General features: G+C 44.3%; 1 protein-coding gene across 2 annotated transcripts in view; it reads left to right on the forward strand.

The window, feature by feature from the left end:
• The first annotated feature begins 13,755 nt into the window (after positions 1-13,755).
• The window catches only part of MRPS5 (mitochondrial ribosomal protein S5), a 79,879-nt gene continuing 76,371 nt past the window's right edge, over positions 13,756-17,263 (forward strand). For both annotated transcript variants that reach the window (XM_009556549.2, XM_054063842.1), the window contains exon 1: positions 13,756-13,913. In XM_009556549.2, the coding sequence (XP_009554844.1) occupies positions 13,856-13,913 (58 nt within the window). In that variant the 5' untranslated portion in view covers positions 13,756-13,855. The remainder of the gene's footprint in view (positions 13,914-17,263) is intronic.

Genomic DNA, 17,263 nt, shown 5'->3' on the forward strand with positions numbered 1-17,263 from the left:
CAGCTATGCTCACCGCTTCTCTTGCTTCGCTGGGGCTCCTTTAGCAGATATACCCGCTGCTTCGTGTTGGCTATTCTTGCTGAAATCTCTCTGCTATTCTCACCGAAATACTTTTAATGGCTATGGTCATCAAAATTCTTTTTTCTGGCCATGCCACCAAAACTCTCTTAGTGGCTGTGCCATCTCAGGGAACCTCAAAAGCTATATGACTTCGGAAACTTCTGTCTATGTCACACCGGGGTCACCATTTGTCGCTGTTGAAACACAGCGGTGATGCAGAGGCAAACTTCTTTATTGATCTTACAGAGCTAGCTCCTTAACTAACTTCCTAACAAATAAACTAACAAACGAGTGAACTAACTAGCTACCTGACTCCATTCAACTTACAAGTGCCTCCCTCCTTTTGTCCACACACGAGTCTTTTATTCCCTTTGTCCACACCTGCATCTCCACGATTGACTTATAAGTAAACAACTTGTGATTGGACGGTACTTCTTTCTAACTCGGTCCTGTATCATGTCTCGCTTCCTGTCCCATGATCTCCAAGTTCCTCCGGTGTTGCCTCCTTGTTTACGCCCTGGCTACCCGTCCTTCAGGGTACGGTCAGCAGGGATCCTTGGCCCGCTGTGGACCCCCACATTAATGATTCTATGATTCTATTTGCTTTGGGCTGGAGAACTGTGCCTGAGCTGGGATATTCTTCATGAAAGGGATCTAGGACTGCTGGAGAGATTCCCAGGGAAAGCATAAGCTGGTTTCCAGATCTGAGCCCTAGCAAATGTGCACTATGACAAAAAGTAAGAAGAAGCAGGAATTGACTTCATTTAACCTATCCTGGAATTGCTTTAGCTGTCACCAGTACAAGTGAGCTTGCAGTCTGTCCTGCAGGCTGCACAGTAGTGATAAGCATAAATATTTTAACATTTCATAATAATGAATTTGGCTACCATGTGCCCTAAAGATAATAGCTGGCAACCTGTCACTCAGAACATTTTAGGTATGAACGCATGCATTTTTCTCCACAGCAATTTTCCTCTGTGAGAATAGTGATATTATTGAAGTATTCCCAGAGAGCATTTCAGCAGCTTATTAAACACAATTGTGTATTTTGTGTAGCATTAAAGCAATTCACTTAGGAATTAACTAAATGTAAAATAATATTGCCTTTCTCTTGTGAGTGGTTTTCATTCATCTCAATCTAGTGTCCTCCTAGCTGCATGGCATGGCAGGATCAACTGCCATCTAGGATGAGGGCAGTCTGAAGCCACTGCATGGCCCTAACAGGCTACTCATCTGAGCACATCAAGTCCCACTCCATCGTCTGCACTGGACTTGCCAGCCTTCTCCCTCTTGTCTCCATCCTATTCCTTCCAAATAGCAGTCTTGATATTTCTCCACATTTTGCCCCTCCTCTTTTGGACTTCTGTGTTTCTCTTCCTGTGTCCATAGTTTCTCCTTTCATACTACTGCTATCTCTCTCTTCATCAAGGGCTTTTAGGGTAGTTTTGCAGCCCTATGAGTTGACTCATGTACCACCTGGCTGTTCCAGGTGCCTTTGCTCCCTGGGGCTGTTGGATGGCAGAGCCAGAGCTGCTCACTGTTCAATGGCCTCAAGCACAAGGAAGCTTTGTTGAGCCAGGACTCCTTCATAATGGGCAACCTGGCACCTGCTGGTCTGCTGAGCTTCAAGGGATGTGTTTTTCATGCCCTCTTCTGCTGCTGTGCTCAGCTCCTTGAATCCCCAGCACTGCAACTGCATATGGAATGGCCTGACCATCACATACTCATGCATGGCACAGCACAGGGAAGTGCATCTTCAATTTCCAGCTGAAACTGCTTGCTGCAGGTGATCACCAAGACCAATCACCAATATGATGCTGCATCTCCTATGGCAATGGGGATCCGCAGGTCTTCTGCAAGGATGCAGCTTTGGCATAGTCTCTTGCTAGGCCAGCAGCTTGAAGACAGACATCAGGATGCAGAGCCCCGGACTGTGGGGTGAGCTATGCAGAAAAAAGGTAAGAAGATGGATGGGAGGGCCCAGGCTGTTCCTGCAGCTAGCTTTTTGCTGAGCAGCTAGATGTCAAGTCACTCTTTTGCTCAGCACACAAGAAAATCAGATGGATTCGTGGATATGGTATATAGGCAGAGTTTCTGTCCTTGCCCTAGACAGGATAAAAAAAAAAAAAAATCAACATTGTCTGCACAGCAGCCACCATACCTCAAAGTCACAATTTCACTTTTGATGTTCGTAAATGGTGACATGGTTTTGTTTTTCTTAACAAATAATAAGACATAGGGTATCCAATGAAAAAAAATTGAATACTTTGTCACACCAGTGTCCAACATTTCTAAAGATATCTGGGATATTCCCCAAATTTAAAGTAGACCCTTAACCTCAGGGCAGAGCTGCGTATAATAATAATAATAACAATATAGTTTTTAGCAGCCTCCCTCTGCAGAAGGAAACAGGAGATCTGGTTGCCCAGGATATGGAGAAAGCTGAGGTACTTAATGACTTTTTTTCCTCGGTCCTCACCAGCAAGGTCTCAAGCCACACCACCCAAGTTGCAGAAGGCAAAGGCAAGGACTGGGAGATCGAAGAACCACCTACTGTAGGAGAGAATCAGGTGTGAGACCATCTAAGGAACCTGAAGGTGCACAAGTCTGTGGGACCTGATGAGATGCATCCGTGGGTCCTTAGGGAACTGGTGGATGAAGTTGGTAAGATATGCGTCATATTTTAAAAGTCTGGTGAAACTCACAGTGACTAGAAAAGGGGAAAGATAACTGCCATGTTTAAAAAGGGAGAAAAAAGGAAGTGCCAGGGAACTACAGCCCCGTCAGTCTCACCTCTGTGCCTGGCAAGATCATGGAGCAGATTCTCCTGGCAACTCTGCTGAAGCACATGGGGAAAAAAGTAGGTGATTGGTGACAACCAACACGACTTCACTAAGGGAAAATTGTGCCTGACAAATTTGGTGGCCTTCTACAATGGGGCTACAGCACTGGTGGATAAGGGAAGAGTTACTGACATCATCTACCTGGACCTTTGACACTGTCCCACATGACATTCTGATCAATATATTGGAGAGATATGGATTTGACAGAGGAACCACTCAGTGGATAAGGAATTGGCTGGATAGTCACATCCAAAGAGTTGTGGTCAAGGCCTCAATGACCAGTGATGAGTGACATTCCTCTGGTTTGGTATTGGGAACAGTGTTGTTTAACATCTTTGTCACAGATGCGGACAAAGGGGTTGCGGGCAACCTCAGCAAGTTTGCTGACAACAACAAACTATGTGGTGCGGTGGACATGCTGGAAGGAAGGGATGCCATCTAGAGGGACCTTGACAGGCTTGAGAGGTGGGCCTGCATGAACCTCATGAAGTTCAGTGAGGCCAAGTACAAGGTTCTTCACCTGGGTCAAGGCAGTCCCAAGCACAGATGGGCAGAGAAAGGATTGAGAGTAGCCCTGTAGAGAAGGACTTCGGGGTGCTGGTGGGATGATAAGCTCAACATGAGCCAGCATCAGAAGAAGTGTAACTAGCAGGTCAAGGGAGAGGATTCTGCCCCTCTACTCTGCTCTCATGAGACTTCATCCGGAGTACTGCATTCGTTTCTGGAGGCCTCAGCATAGGAAGGGCATGGATCTGTTAGAACAAGTCCAGAGGAGGGCAACAAAAATGATCAGAGGACTGGAGAACCTCCTATACGAGGACAGGCTGAGAGAGTTGGTCTCGTTTATCCTAGAGAAAAAGTTCTGGGGAGACCTTATAGCAGCCTTCCAGTACTTAAACAGGGCCTACAGGAAAGCTGGGGAGGGGCTCTTGATCAGGGGTTGCAGGGATAGGACAAGTGTTAATGGTTTTAAGCTGAAAGAGGGGAGCATTAGATTAGATATTAGGAAGAAACTTTTTCTGTGAGGGTGGTGAGGCATTGGAACAGGTGCCCAGAGAAGTCATGGAAGCCCCATCCCTGAAGCTGTTCAAGACCTGTTTGGATGAGGCTTTGAGCAACCTGATCCAGTAGAAGGTGTCCCTGTCCATGGCAGGGGAGGTAGAACTGGATGTTCTTTAAGGTCCCTTCCAGCTGAAACCATTCTATGATTCTATAATTCTATGATTCTATGTTGCTTTGTAACCAGGGAATGAAAATTAATTGGTGTAAATCTTACTTTGGAATGTTTTGGCCTTGTTCCAGAGTAATTAAAAAAGTTGTCTTCTGTTCACTTTCCCCAATACAGGACATGTGTGATGTTTGTGGGAGACATGGGAATCTCCTGGATCTGTCCACTTTTTTTTACAAGCAGTTTAACATAGACTGGCATCACTTTGCCTTGCTAGTGAAATATACCCTGCAAAGTTCAGTGTTAAATGGAAAACAGAGGAAGATGAGGGCTTTCCTTATCCTCTGAGCATTTACTATAACTTTGCTGCTAGATGTCTTTCACTGGATTGTGAAATAGTGTTTTGTGAGTTGGTGACTGGCTGTAATGGGATCCAAGAGCCTACCATGTCTCTGCCTAATGTGCTGTGGAGCAGGAATCTGGGAACATGCTGACCATTAGGCACTTACAGCACCAGACTGACAATGAAGTGCTGTTGATAGAGATATCGTTGAAAAACCTCTAGAGTTAAAGTCTGTCAGCCACAAATAAACAGGGCATTCAAGGAATTATGACTAGCAGCCTTCCTCTGCTAAACAGCTGACTGAATTTGAATATTGTCAACTGTAAGCAGGCAAACTGGATAATATGTTTATTAGTAAACTATTTTTGATGATCCCCAAGATATTATTTTTCCCCCTTTTTTAATGTGAGGAGAGTACTGTGCAATTATGGAAACCTTCAAACTCACTTCAACAAAATTTGGGAAGAGGGAGGCAGGGACGGAGAAAATGGAGGGGAGATGCTTTGATCTTTGGCAGGTTTCTCACAACTCCTAGATCGAACAAAATCAGGACAACACAAGCAATCACTCTTGGAGCTGGTTCAACTAGGTTTTGTTCCTGCAACAGCAAATCTGGAAACAGTGGAGGAGTTTCTGGAGTCTGGGACATGCTAACATTTGGCACATGTGCAGACTGGGTACGCACAGTCGAATGACATAGTAAGTGTTAAGAGATACAGCAGAAATAACAGAGACAAAGAGGAGACTGGGGTAACGAGGATGAGATTAATTATTAGTAGCTGTCAACAATGTCTTCTGGGAAATAAGTTTGACTTGGATTTTATTTTTATGAGAGGCCACAGGTTTGCTTGGCAACTGCAGGCATTTGCATGGACTACCCATAGCTTGGCTCTGTGAGCACAGTGGCTTCCTCTGCAGCATTTCTATGAGATGATGCCTGTGAGACAGATTGCGCTGCACACCCCTGAGTAGGAGTGACAGAGCTAGAAGTGTCCTCAATGCAAGCTGAATATAAGTTTTACACCCTGCTTACCCTGAAACATTTACATCCCTGAACAATGGCACATAGCTGCTGAGATCTACATCTTAAACAAACTACTGAAGCAAGACAGGGAACTCCTAGAGGTTGCCAGGGTTCTTGTACTGAGTATTTGCTGCTGCCAGGCAGGAATCTGATCCCATCTGAATATGGTAGGGATCATCTGAAGTGCTTCCAGAGTCATATGAAGCCAGCACTAGGTGGATGTATGCCCCATATGTGCCTTAGAGATTATCTAGTAAGGAAAGCTTAAACTCAAGCAAAACGTCTGATGTTATGGTTGGACTTGATGATCTTAAGAGTCTTTTCCAACCTAATTAATTCTATGATTCTATGTTGATTTCAAAACAGCATCATGAAATACAATATCTAAGATCCTCAGGAGTCCACAGAGATGTCCTTACCTTTTGCTGGCTCTGGCTTCAGTTGATTCCTGTGGCAACAGTCTCCATTTCATCAGCTAGCTCAAATTACTTTAGGAGGGGAGTGGGATGGTCTGGTTTTGCTTGTACTCTTCATCCCTGCCAGGTCATAGTTTTTCCCATGTTTTTCTGGGCTTTCACTAGCATTACAAATGCCTTGCCAGTTCTGCATGGGAGGCCTATCGTTCAAGAACTCCTTGTGAACCTGTTACAGGTCAACAGCTGCCATTCACACAATGTCTGGAGAAGGTTTTTGCGAGCAGCTTAGATAACTTGTTTTTCCACTTCTTGTTGTTCCTGGTTGGTCTCATGAGTCAACCAGCCTTAAAAAAAATCCATTTTCTTCAGGATAAACTTAAACAGAGCAATGATTTAACTTCTCAACAGTGTTTGTTTGATTGTTGGGTTTTTTTTTTATTTCATTCCTGGTAATACAGCAGAAGGTTCATGGGGTTTGAAGCTAGTGATATATTTAAGTAACTCTTTGAGTCTTTAAGGTTGTAAGTCTTCAGCATTAACACATATTTGTGTTGCAATCTTCTGTGCTGCAGTGGATGTCTGGGACTGTCTCAAGCAGAGGAAGATTCTCAAAACTATTTTTGATACACAATTTTTATTGATGATCAGTAGAGTTGGGGCACCTGATTCCTTAATAAGGCCTTTGAGACCTCCATAATCAATTCTGATCTCCATTTCCTCATAATGTTTTCCAGGGAAAGATGCAGTCTAAAGGTTTATCTTCTACCCTTATAGGGAACAGATATTCCTCTATGTGCCTTCATTCACACACTGATGACAACATATCAGGCAAATTAAAAAAAAATAAAATAAAAATCCAGCTTTTGTCCTTGGTTTCTCGAAGCAAAAGGCACTCAGTTGATTTTCCTTGGCAAGGAATATCTTCTGAAGTCAAGCATTCAGCTTCATACCATTGCAAGGATATATATGACAATAACATTTTCTCAGCTGACAAAAAAAAAGAACAAAACTCGCTATTGGCTTCTGGAGCAAGACCATGCAATGACTGGGACTTTTTTCCATGGTGACTGTTTATTCTTGGAGTCTTTTCAAATGGGCTGAAGATACAGAATGAAAAAAGATCTCTGCACAGATTTACTATTGCTTGGAAATAGGATGCTTGAGGACATGATGTGCTTTCATCAAGGAAGACCTCTGTATTTATAAATGACAACCACACCATAGGCCATCCAGCCTAATGACCACACTTTCTTGTCAGGGCTTATCCTGCACTTAAGCCCCGAAGGTCCCAACATGTTAGCTCCAGTTAATGGTCTTGAACTACTCCATGGCACTTTTGCTGTGGGACTCCATGGGCACTTATGCCTCTCGACCATATCTTCCCTTGTAAAATAGAGGTATTTGCACACCCTGAGTGGCTGCAAAGATCAGCATTGACTGCAGACCATGGACTTGAAATATTGTACTTGATTTGGTTATTAGTAACTTTTAGTTTTTCCCTCTGAGGCTGAAGTATCTTTGGTTGGGCAAACCAGTTGGTCATCCCCTCCCTTATCAGATTTACACCATAGCTACAGAACAAAGACTCAGAGGTGATCCTCAAAACAAAAGTATTAATAAGACTTATGAATAGAAATCTACGTATATTGTACTTGGATTATTTAGACTATGAGTTTTTTGTGATGGAAATGTCCTGATCTACTACCCTGGATTTTCTGGATTTCTACACATTTGTGGGGGTGGCACTGACAGGAAGCAATCCACTGTGTTCCTTACCATCAGTGCTGCTGACAAAGGTAAAGGAGATGGGAGACTGGTACCCCAGATGTTATCATTCCAGAATGGACTGTAAGAGAATGAGAGGAGCAAACCTTAACGGGAGCTCCCTCTCAGCTGGTCTGAGATCCCCCACTGATGTCAACAATCTACAAACACTAGAGCATTTGCAGAAACTTCACTCACAGCAACTTCGAGGAAACATCTAAAGACTTTATCACTGAACTCCGTACAGGTCCTCACAAATCTTTATAGGATGCTAATGTTGGTCTAGACTTAAGCTTATATTATTGAGTTAGAATTGTAACATTATAGGTAATAAAATAAATGTTTAAATACAGTTCTGGGTCCTACTCTCTCTCTCTCTCGGGGTGTGACAGACTGTTCATAGGTCAGGATCCGTTACATGAATGTTGTGGAGCAGAAAAGAACTTCAGGAAAATCTAGTTTCTCACACGCTTTGCTCCCTTCTCCTTAAGTATGCTATCTCAGGACGCTGCTGAAATCTTTATCTGTTGACAGACTATTTCAACAGCTTCTTTACAAGGATGCAAGGGAAACAGAAAATCAAAGCATGCATTATGGAAGCAAAAATACTAGTTCTCAATCTTTGCACAATTGCTTAGATCATATCTTGACAGGATGCAGCTCTGAAGTTGTTCCACTGATTTCCAGTCAGTCTCTTAACTGCCTAGAGGTTCCACCTTGTGAAAACATATCACAGCGTCAGCCAGGGACCCTCCAGGCACAGTACCTCTTGGTGTGGCTAAACCAGCATTAGAGAGAAAAATTTGAAAACATAGCTAATTAGGGAGCAATAAAAAAGGAGTACACCAGCAGACTGTTAGAAATGTTGCAGCATTCTGGTCCTGTGGTGAATTCTCCCGAGACCATTTCATTGTAGAGACAGGAGCATAATGGGACCCTGTTCTGACCAGCCTCCTCTCCCAGATGCCAGGCTTTTTGGAAGCTGGCATTCATGGCTGTGTTTGTGAGAATGTAAGTGTGCCTTATGCATGCCTGGGCTATGACTTTGAAGTATTTCCTAGCCATATTGTCCCAGGCTGCACCCAAGTCTGCTAAATGGCCCTGTGGTTGACCTTGGCTGGTCACCATGTGCCTACCAAGCCGCTCTATCACCCCCCCACACCCCGCCCCCAGCAGGACAAGGAGAGAAAAATAAAATAAAAAGCTTATGGGTCAAGATAAGGACATGAAGATCATTTACCCAGTACCACCACAGGCAAAACAGACTTAACTTGCAGAGTTTAATTTAATTTATTTCCAGTTAATAACACAGTAGGATGAGAAATAAAGAGAAATTGCCTCTGCTGCTCCTTTTTCCTTACACTCTTCCCTTGTTCCAGCATGAGGTCCCCTGTTCCAGTGAGTAACCCATGAGATATAGTCCCTCCCAACCTTCTTCAATGTGGGTCCTTCCCACGGGCTGCAGTTCTTCGCTAATTACTCTCGCATGGGTCCTTTCCATGGGGTGCAGTCCTTCACGAAGAGGCTGTTCCAGCACGAATCCCCACTGGGGTCACAGATCCTTCCAGAAAACCTGCTCCTGCATGAGGTCCTCTCCACAGGCCACAGTTCCCGCTAGAAGCCTGCTCTAGCATGGGTCCTCCATGTGGTCACAGCTTCATTCAGGGCACATCCACCTGCTCTAGCATTGGGTGTGCCACAGGCTGCAGGGTGGGTATCTCCTCCACTGTGATCTCCATGGGTTGCAGAAGGACAATCTGCCTCACTGTGGTCCTCTCTGTGCTCTCTGCTCCAATGCCTGGAGCACTTCCTCCCTCTCCTTCTTCACTGCTGTTGATGTCTGCAGGGCTCTTTCATTTTCTCACTCCTCTCCACCTGCTGTTGCACAGCATTTTTTATCCTTTCCTAAATATGTTATCACAGAGGTGCTACCAGCTTCACTGATAGGCTCAGCTGTGGCCAGCAGCTGGAAATGGCTCTGTCCGACATGGGGACAACTTCGAGTGTCTTCTCATAGAAGCCACCTCTGCAGCCCCTCCCCTTCTGAAGCCTTGACATGTAAACCAATACGTACAATGTTGTACAATGTGGTGATAACAGTCCACTTCGTTGCATACTGTATGACAGCTTCAATTAGGATGACTACACTGCCCACAAAAGATGAGGATGAGTTCATGATGAAGCAACCCAAGTCTGAGGGATCCAAAGGGTTTGCCAAAAGGATTAGTAGTAAAACAATGTTCCTCACTAACACCCCCAGAAGTCATTGCAAATTACTATTCCCAGTGCCTCCACTTGAGGTAATTTTTAAATTTATAACAGAGATGGAGCATGGGCAATGCACCACCATTCCATCATTCTCAGCTCAGTGCTAGTTTTTGGTTTTCTTTTTTTTGTTTGCTTGATTTTGTTCTACCAATGTTCATAAACAATACAGCCCACTACTCCAGATATTTCAACATATTTGAACTGTCAAGGGTAGATAAAAATATATATAGCAGTCACTGCAAAGCCTTTCAGATATGTATTTATGATTTATGATTTTTATATCACTGTTTATGATACTATGCTGCAAAAGCACCATGGCTCGGGAGCAACAATTTACCCTGAATCAGTAGCAGGGTACACGTGACTCAGCTGTCCACAGATGATACTTGGTTTCATGTAGAATTTATCACCATATTGTTGCCCACTGCTATATGAAGAGCATGGGTCAGTATTATACTTTGAATTCCAGATGGAGCAGACTAGGGTTCCCACCAGATTTTCAGCAACAGATCTTACCTGAGTGTTTCATGGATGAGCTCGAGCTTAAAGAGAATAAGTACAGCTTCCTCAATAAATCACAAGTCTTGATAAGTTTAATGTAGCACATTCTCTTATCTTTCTCATAACATCATTGAATCATTATGACAATAAAGATCAGATAATCATAGAATAGTTTGGGTTGGAAGGACCTTTATCTAGTCCACCCTCTTGCAATAAGCTCAGTTTGCTCAAAGTCTCATCCAACCCAAGCTTGAATGTTTCCAGTGATGGGGCACCTACCACCTCTCTGGGCAACCTATGCCAGTGTTTCACCACCCGCAGCGTAAACAGTTTCTTCCTTATATTTAGTCTGAATCTAGCCTCTTTTAGTTTAAAACCATTACCCCTTGTCCTATCACAACAGGTCCTACTACTAAAATGTTTGTCCCCATCTTTCTCATAAAGCACCTTTAAGTACTGAAAGTAGGTCTCCCCAGACCCTTGTCTTCTCTGAGATGAACAACCTCAGCTCTCTCAGCTTTTCCTCATAGGAGAGGTGTTCTATCCCTCTGATCATATTTGTGGCCTCCTCTGGACACACTTCAACAGGTCCATGCCTCAACCCACGTGCAGGACCTCAAACTTGGACTTGTCGAACCTCATGAGATTCACATGTGCCTACGTTGCAAGCTTGTCCACATCCCTCTGGGTGGGATGCTGTCCCTCAGGCATGGCAACTGCACCACTCAACTTGGTGTTGTCTGCAAACTTGCTGAGAGTGCACGCCAGGCAGTTGTAGTCAGTGATAAGGTCTCCCCTCAGCCTCCTTTTCTCTAGGCTAAACAAGCCCAGTTCCCTCAGCCTCTCCTCATAAGACTTGTTCTTCAGCCCATTCACCAACTTTGTTGCCCTTTTCTGGGGCTTTGGCCCTAACATAAAGACTTCTGCAGGCTACTTGTGTCTCTGTGGAGCTCAGGGCACATGGGGAGACTTAGCATGCTGTTTCCAGTTCTAGGGAGGGGACTTGGGTTTCAAACAGGTAAGATAATAATAGTTCAAAGCTAATGGAACCAGATTTTATTTAAAAAGGGTCTAAGCAAAACCCCTAAAACCCCAAACCACTCTGTGTCAATTCATAACTTTATTAACTCTTCAGACTTGGAAGGTTTTGCTCAAGATGATTTAGTCTTTTGGAAATCCTTTTCTTAAGATCTAGACCCATTTTCAGAGTGGGTGGGAGCAAAGTAATTGTAATAAACAACTGTCAGGAAGGAGGCAATTTGGCCTCTTTGAGCTGGATCTTGTGTCTGAATGACCAGTAGTGAACTCCAGGAACTGGCTTTCAGCTCTGCACACAACTTCTTCTTATCTTTCGTCATCTGTGCAGCATACTGAGAGACTGGCTTGTGCATAAACCATAAACCCTTTGACACCAGAAAAAACACACTCATCTCTATACTCTCAGCACTGACAGCTATACAGTGGCATGAGAGTGTAGAGCTGCAAAGCAGCCATTTCACCGGCTGCAGTTTTTCTTCTATGTAGCAAATTTGTACAAGGCAAATACTTCCTCTGCAGTAAATGCACAGAAAGTGGTACTTCCATTAGATCACCCAGTACATAAATAAAAAAGAGTTTAATTCTCTACGTGACACAATTATTTTCAAAAGGAAGAACTGGAAATAAATACTGCAGGGACTTATCTGCAGGAATTTATGAGAGACCAATTGGTTTTATCCTTAATGACACTAACAGGGTTACATCCTGAAGTATGTAGTATCTTAATGCTGTAAGAACAGGCATATTTAAAGTGCTTGAGAAGATAAAAGTCCTGTTTAAAGTTGCCTTGCAACAATTTTCTGCCAGCAGCTGGTTTGTCAGCACACTACAAGAAAGTCTCCTTTAGAGCTTTTCCGTGTACTTTTGTTTCATAAGGTACAAAGCAACAATCATGTTACATGTTGAATGCATGACAAACAGTGAACATGCTTTAGGTTGTCTGCTTCTGCTCACCAACACAAACTATTTGTTATTACTGTAGCATTTAATACTGGAATTAGTGCATCAAGAAAGACCATAAGACAGCACATGAAAATGCCTGTATTGCAAAACAGGGCAGGCACACGAACATCTCCACTGGCTTTGCCACACAGGAAGGGGAAAAATAAGACGGTGAAAAGCTGCTGTGAATAATTTCCAGCAAAATTTTCCCTGTCCCCAAAACTGTCTCAAAAAGCAAGAATTCATCCCCTAGCTTCCTGTCTTTTCATTCTTGGTATAATGATGACCCTCGGCCACAGTGCTGACACGAGGCAGGAGAGCATGAGATGGTTTCTGCCCAAGAGGACTGCACCAGAGGGTGCAAAGTGTGTGCATGCAGCATGTGAACTGCCAGGTCTTGTTACACTTGCTGTGAGTGAGTCTGGGGGTCTTGAACAGTTCCACAAGCACATTTGGTGCTTCTGCTGCTGCTGCAGTTCAGGAAGGAACAGGGCTGTGGGGAGGCTGCAAGCCATGTCTGACAGCATCATAGAATTATAGAAACATTTAGGTTGGAAAAGACCTTTAAAGATCATGGAGTACAACCGTTAACCCAACACTGTCAACTCTACCACTAAACTATGTCCCTAAGCACTATATCTACAAGTTAAATACTCCCAAGTACGGAGACTCAACCACTTTACTGAGCAGCCTCTTCCAAGACTTAACAACCCTTCTGGTTAAGACATTTTTCCTAATATCCAATCTAAATCTCCCTTGGCACAACTTCAGGCAATTTCCTCTAGTCTTATCTCTTGCTACTTGGAACAAGAGACTGACTCTCCCTCCTTCCGGGCATTTTTAGAGTGATAAGGTCTTCCCTCTGCCTCCTCTTCTCCAGACTAAACAGCTCCAGTTCCTTCTGCCACTCCACAACCCTGTGCTCCAGCTCCTTCACCAGCTTTACTGCTCTTCTCTGGACGCGCTCCAGCCCCTCCATGCCGTTGTACTGAGGGGCTCTAAACTGAACCCAGCGTTCGAAGTGAGACCTCTTCAGCACCGAGTACAGTGGGAGTACGTGCCGGTTATTGTCAGACGCAGGGGAGACGCCTAAAACACAGGCGAAGCCAATCTGCGCCCACCGCCCATCCCACGACGGCCAGCACCGACGGCTGCACGGTCTGCGGAAGAACCAGCGCAGCGCGCACGCAGGGGGCGTCTTCACCCCCGGCTGCCTCAGGCCGGGCAGGGCGGCGCCTCGGCCCGTTGGGGTCCTGCAAGAGGACTCTGCGGCCCGGCTGTTCGGTCGCTCGCCGTGTGACCGCCAGCTGTGAAGATGCTGGCGGAGAGGGGTCGGAGCGTTTCGGTTAGGTTTCAGCTGAGTGTCAACTGCTGGCTTTCGCGCTCCGCCCTTAGTTTTCCCTCCAGCGGTGCTCCCCCGCCTTAGCTCTCTTAACAGGCACTGAGCGGGCAGCTGCGCGGGATGCCGGGAGCGGGGTCGGGGACAGCATGGCGGCAGCGATCGCGCTGGCGTGCGCTCGTGGCGCTCTCCGGGCGGCGTGGCGAGGTGCTGTGGGGCGCGCGGTGCTGGGGGTGTCTCTGCGCGGCCCGACGGGAATATGTGCGCGTGTACGGCCGGGTGCATGCAGGCTGCGGAACGACTGGAGAGGGTTTGGCGGGGGGCCGTGAAGATGACTAGGGCACTGGAGCATCTGTTTTATGAGGAAAGGCTGAGACATCTGGGTCTGTTTAGCCTGGAGAAGACTGAGAGGAGATCTCATCAATGCTTACAAGTATCTAAAGGCTGTGGCCAGAGTCTTTTCAGTGACGCCCAGTGGCAGGACAAAGGGACAGTGGGCACAGTAAGTTCAACTGAGTCATGAGGAAAACCTTAACAGTGAGGGTGACGGAGCACTGCAACAGGCTGCTCAGAAAGACTGTGCAGTCTCCTCTGGAGATGTTAAAAATCTGCTTGGACGTGATCCTGTGCAATCTGCTCGAGGTGATCCTGTTTTAGCAGGGTGGGGTGGACTGGATGATCTCGAGGTCCCTTCCAGTCCCAACTGTTCTGTGTTTCCCTTGTCTGTTCAGCTTCTCCGGGTCCTATGAGAGCTAGATAGAAGTTTTCTTTATATATGAAGAATATTAAGGAGAGTTCTAAAACCAGTGTTATGTTCTTTTAAAGCCTATAATTTGCTAAGTAGTGTGAATCTAGTTATTCTTGTATGTGTAATTCCAGGACAGGAAGTGTGATGAATAATTGGCTTTACACTTCCACTGTCATAAGTGTACAAGGTTGCTGTTGTCATTACGTAGCAATTTCTGTATTTATTTCACATTCAGAAAACCTGTACTTCAGATCATAAACGGTTTTCAGGCAGATCTTGTACAATGTTACAGGGTTTGGGGCAGGCCAGCTGTGTCTTTGGAAACCTGGTATCCCATCAGAGTAACTTGGGCAGTAATATACGCCTTAAGATACTGGAGTGAGGTTGTTTGCTTTTTAATTCAAATATTGTTTTCTTTCCATTATTTTTGCCTTTCTCCTCTTCTCTCTTCATGGACTTTTTTAATTGATAGAAATATAAATTTATTTTCTAGATTTCTCTTGTTCTTCAGTAGTAATTTCTTTCTATTTTTTTAATCCTCTGCACTTACTTTTCAAAACTCAAATGTATTATTTTTCCTAGTTGTCACACACTGAGGGAAACAGAGTAGTACCCCAAACTTCATTCAAACATTTAGTTTATTACCTAAAATGTTACAATCCTAAATGTGAGAGCATGTGTATTTTTTCCACTAAAGATCAGACTTGGCTTTGAATCTGTCCTTCAAAAATTGTAGTTAGAAAATTTGGAAAATTGTCTTTTGATACATGAGGTCTGATACAAAAACCCCAAGACTGCCCCTGCACCTCTTTTTATTAACAAATTAAGAAACTACCATCACTACCAATATTTCCCTTCTGAGTTGACACACAGCTGTATACAGTGCTGCCAGGGTTCAAGACAGGGTGGGTTCTCCAGCACAGTTATATTGTTATGAGCTAAAAGCTGCCACACAGGCAAAGTGTTGCAGGCTGGTGAAAATCAACATTTTCTGACCGAGAGAAAGAAAACGTCTATATTTGAACACGCTTCTACTTGTACTGAGTGAAGAGATCAAATCTTCTCTCACTGTGACAGGTTAGAACATGTTCTCTAACCATCTCTTTGTCTCTCCTCTCCTACTCTTGTTTCCCAAGCTGTAGTGTTAGTCTAGTTTTTATTTGTTGGACCTCTTATGAGAAATAATAATGTATAACTGAAAACTTTTGCTGGATGCCATTCTCTGAATTATGTAGTTAATCTTGTTAGACACCTTTTTTTTAACCTGCATACTTCTTATAAGAGAAAATTAAAATTATTCGTTGTACAGTGCTTTTAAGCAGTGAGTACTACTGAGGTGTTGACACAAACATAAGGTGGGATGTAGTTATTGCAGTGCCATGCCTTTTGTATTACTAATGCCCTCCATTTGCAACTTAGCTGCCTGTCTTTTAAGCAGCTTCATCCCTTTTCACCCAAACTGACCTGGCATTGTTGCAGAGCCCTTAGAGCAGTATTCTCCACTTGTTCATAGAATCATAGTATCACTTGGTTGGAAAAGACCTTAGAGATCATAGAGTGCAACTGCGCCTGTCCAATACTAAACCATATCCCTGAGCACCTCAATTTTAAATATTTCCAGGAATGGTGACTCGACTGCCTCCCTGGGCAACCCATTCCTGTGCTTGGTTACCCTTTCAGTGAAGAAATATTTTGTGATGTCTGATCTGAACCTCTCCTGGTGCCACTTGAGGCCATTTCATAGAATCATAGAATCGTCAGGAACACTTCCCACTAGATCAGGCTGCCCAAGGCACCATCCAACCTGGCCTTGAACACTTCCAGGGATGGGGCACCCACAACTTCCCTGGGCAACCTGTTCCAGTGCCTCACCACTCTCATCATGAAGAAATTCCTCCTTATGTCTAGTCTAAATCTGCCCCTCTCCAATTCATAGCCATGCCTCTCTTCCTATCTCTACATGCTTTTGTAAAACGTCCCTCTCCAGCTTTCTTGTAGGCCCCCTACAGGTACTGGAAGGTTGCTATTCGGTCTCCCCTGTTGCCTATCACTTGGGAGAAGAGACCAACATCCACTTTGCTACAGCCTCCTGTGAATCCCAGTAGTGCTTAGTAGGTTCTCTGGGGTAGCAACTGGCAGGAGCACTAAAAACTTCTTTTCTTCCCTTTGCTTTCCTCTGTGTTACAGATTTTTGATTCATCAGGGGATCCCATGCCTTGCATTCATAGTGTTAACAACCAGCCAGCCTGCATGTATCCAGTGAAGACTCTACAAGAATCCTAATGAAAAGTATAGATGTACTATGGAAAATTCTTATGTGGCAGCATTGGAGACTGCGTTGGGATACATTATGTCTTTCTGCCTCCTTTTGTTTTCACTTTTCCTCCAAAGTGACTTTCATACTGTAGAGTCATAGTATGCCATCAGCTGTGCACCCTGGCAAACCTGTCTCAGAATCCTTTGTACAGCCTAGGTGGCTCATATGCTCTTAAATTCTAGGTAAAATTTCTGTTCTCCTGGGAAAGTTGGTGGCTGAGGTGCAAAGAAAGGCCAGATTACATTGGTAAAATTATATATAAAGCTTGGTATTAGAACACCTGGAAGCTGGGCATGTTTTTTTTCTTTCATTAGAGGAGATCTCTTCTTTCTTTCCTTTAAAGGCAAAATAAAGTTTTCTAGCTTTTTTCAGCTTATACAGTCCTCTAAAAATTTCCTTGCCTCCATTCCTAAAAGGAAAAATAAATAACAAATCTAAGCAGTTAAATGAATTCCTGGTCTCTCTTCTTCCTCAGGGTAATCTGTAGTGAAG

Source organism: Cuculus canorus, chromosome 3, assembly GCF_017976375.1.
Source record: "Cuculus canorus isolate bCucCan1 chromosome 3, bCucCan1.pri, whole genome shotgun sequence".
In the NCBI taxonomy this organism is placed as follows: Eukaryota; Metazoa; Chordata; class Aves; order Cuculiformes; family Cuculidae; genus Cuculus; species Cuculus canorus.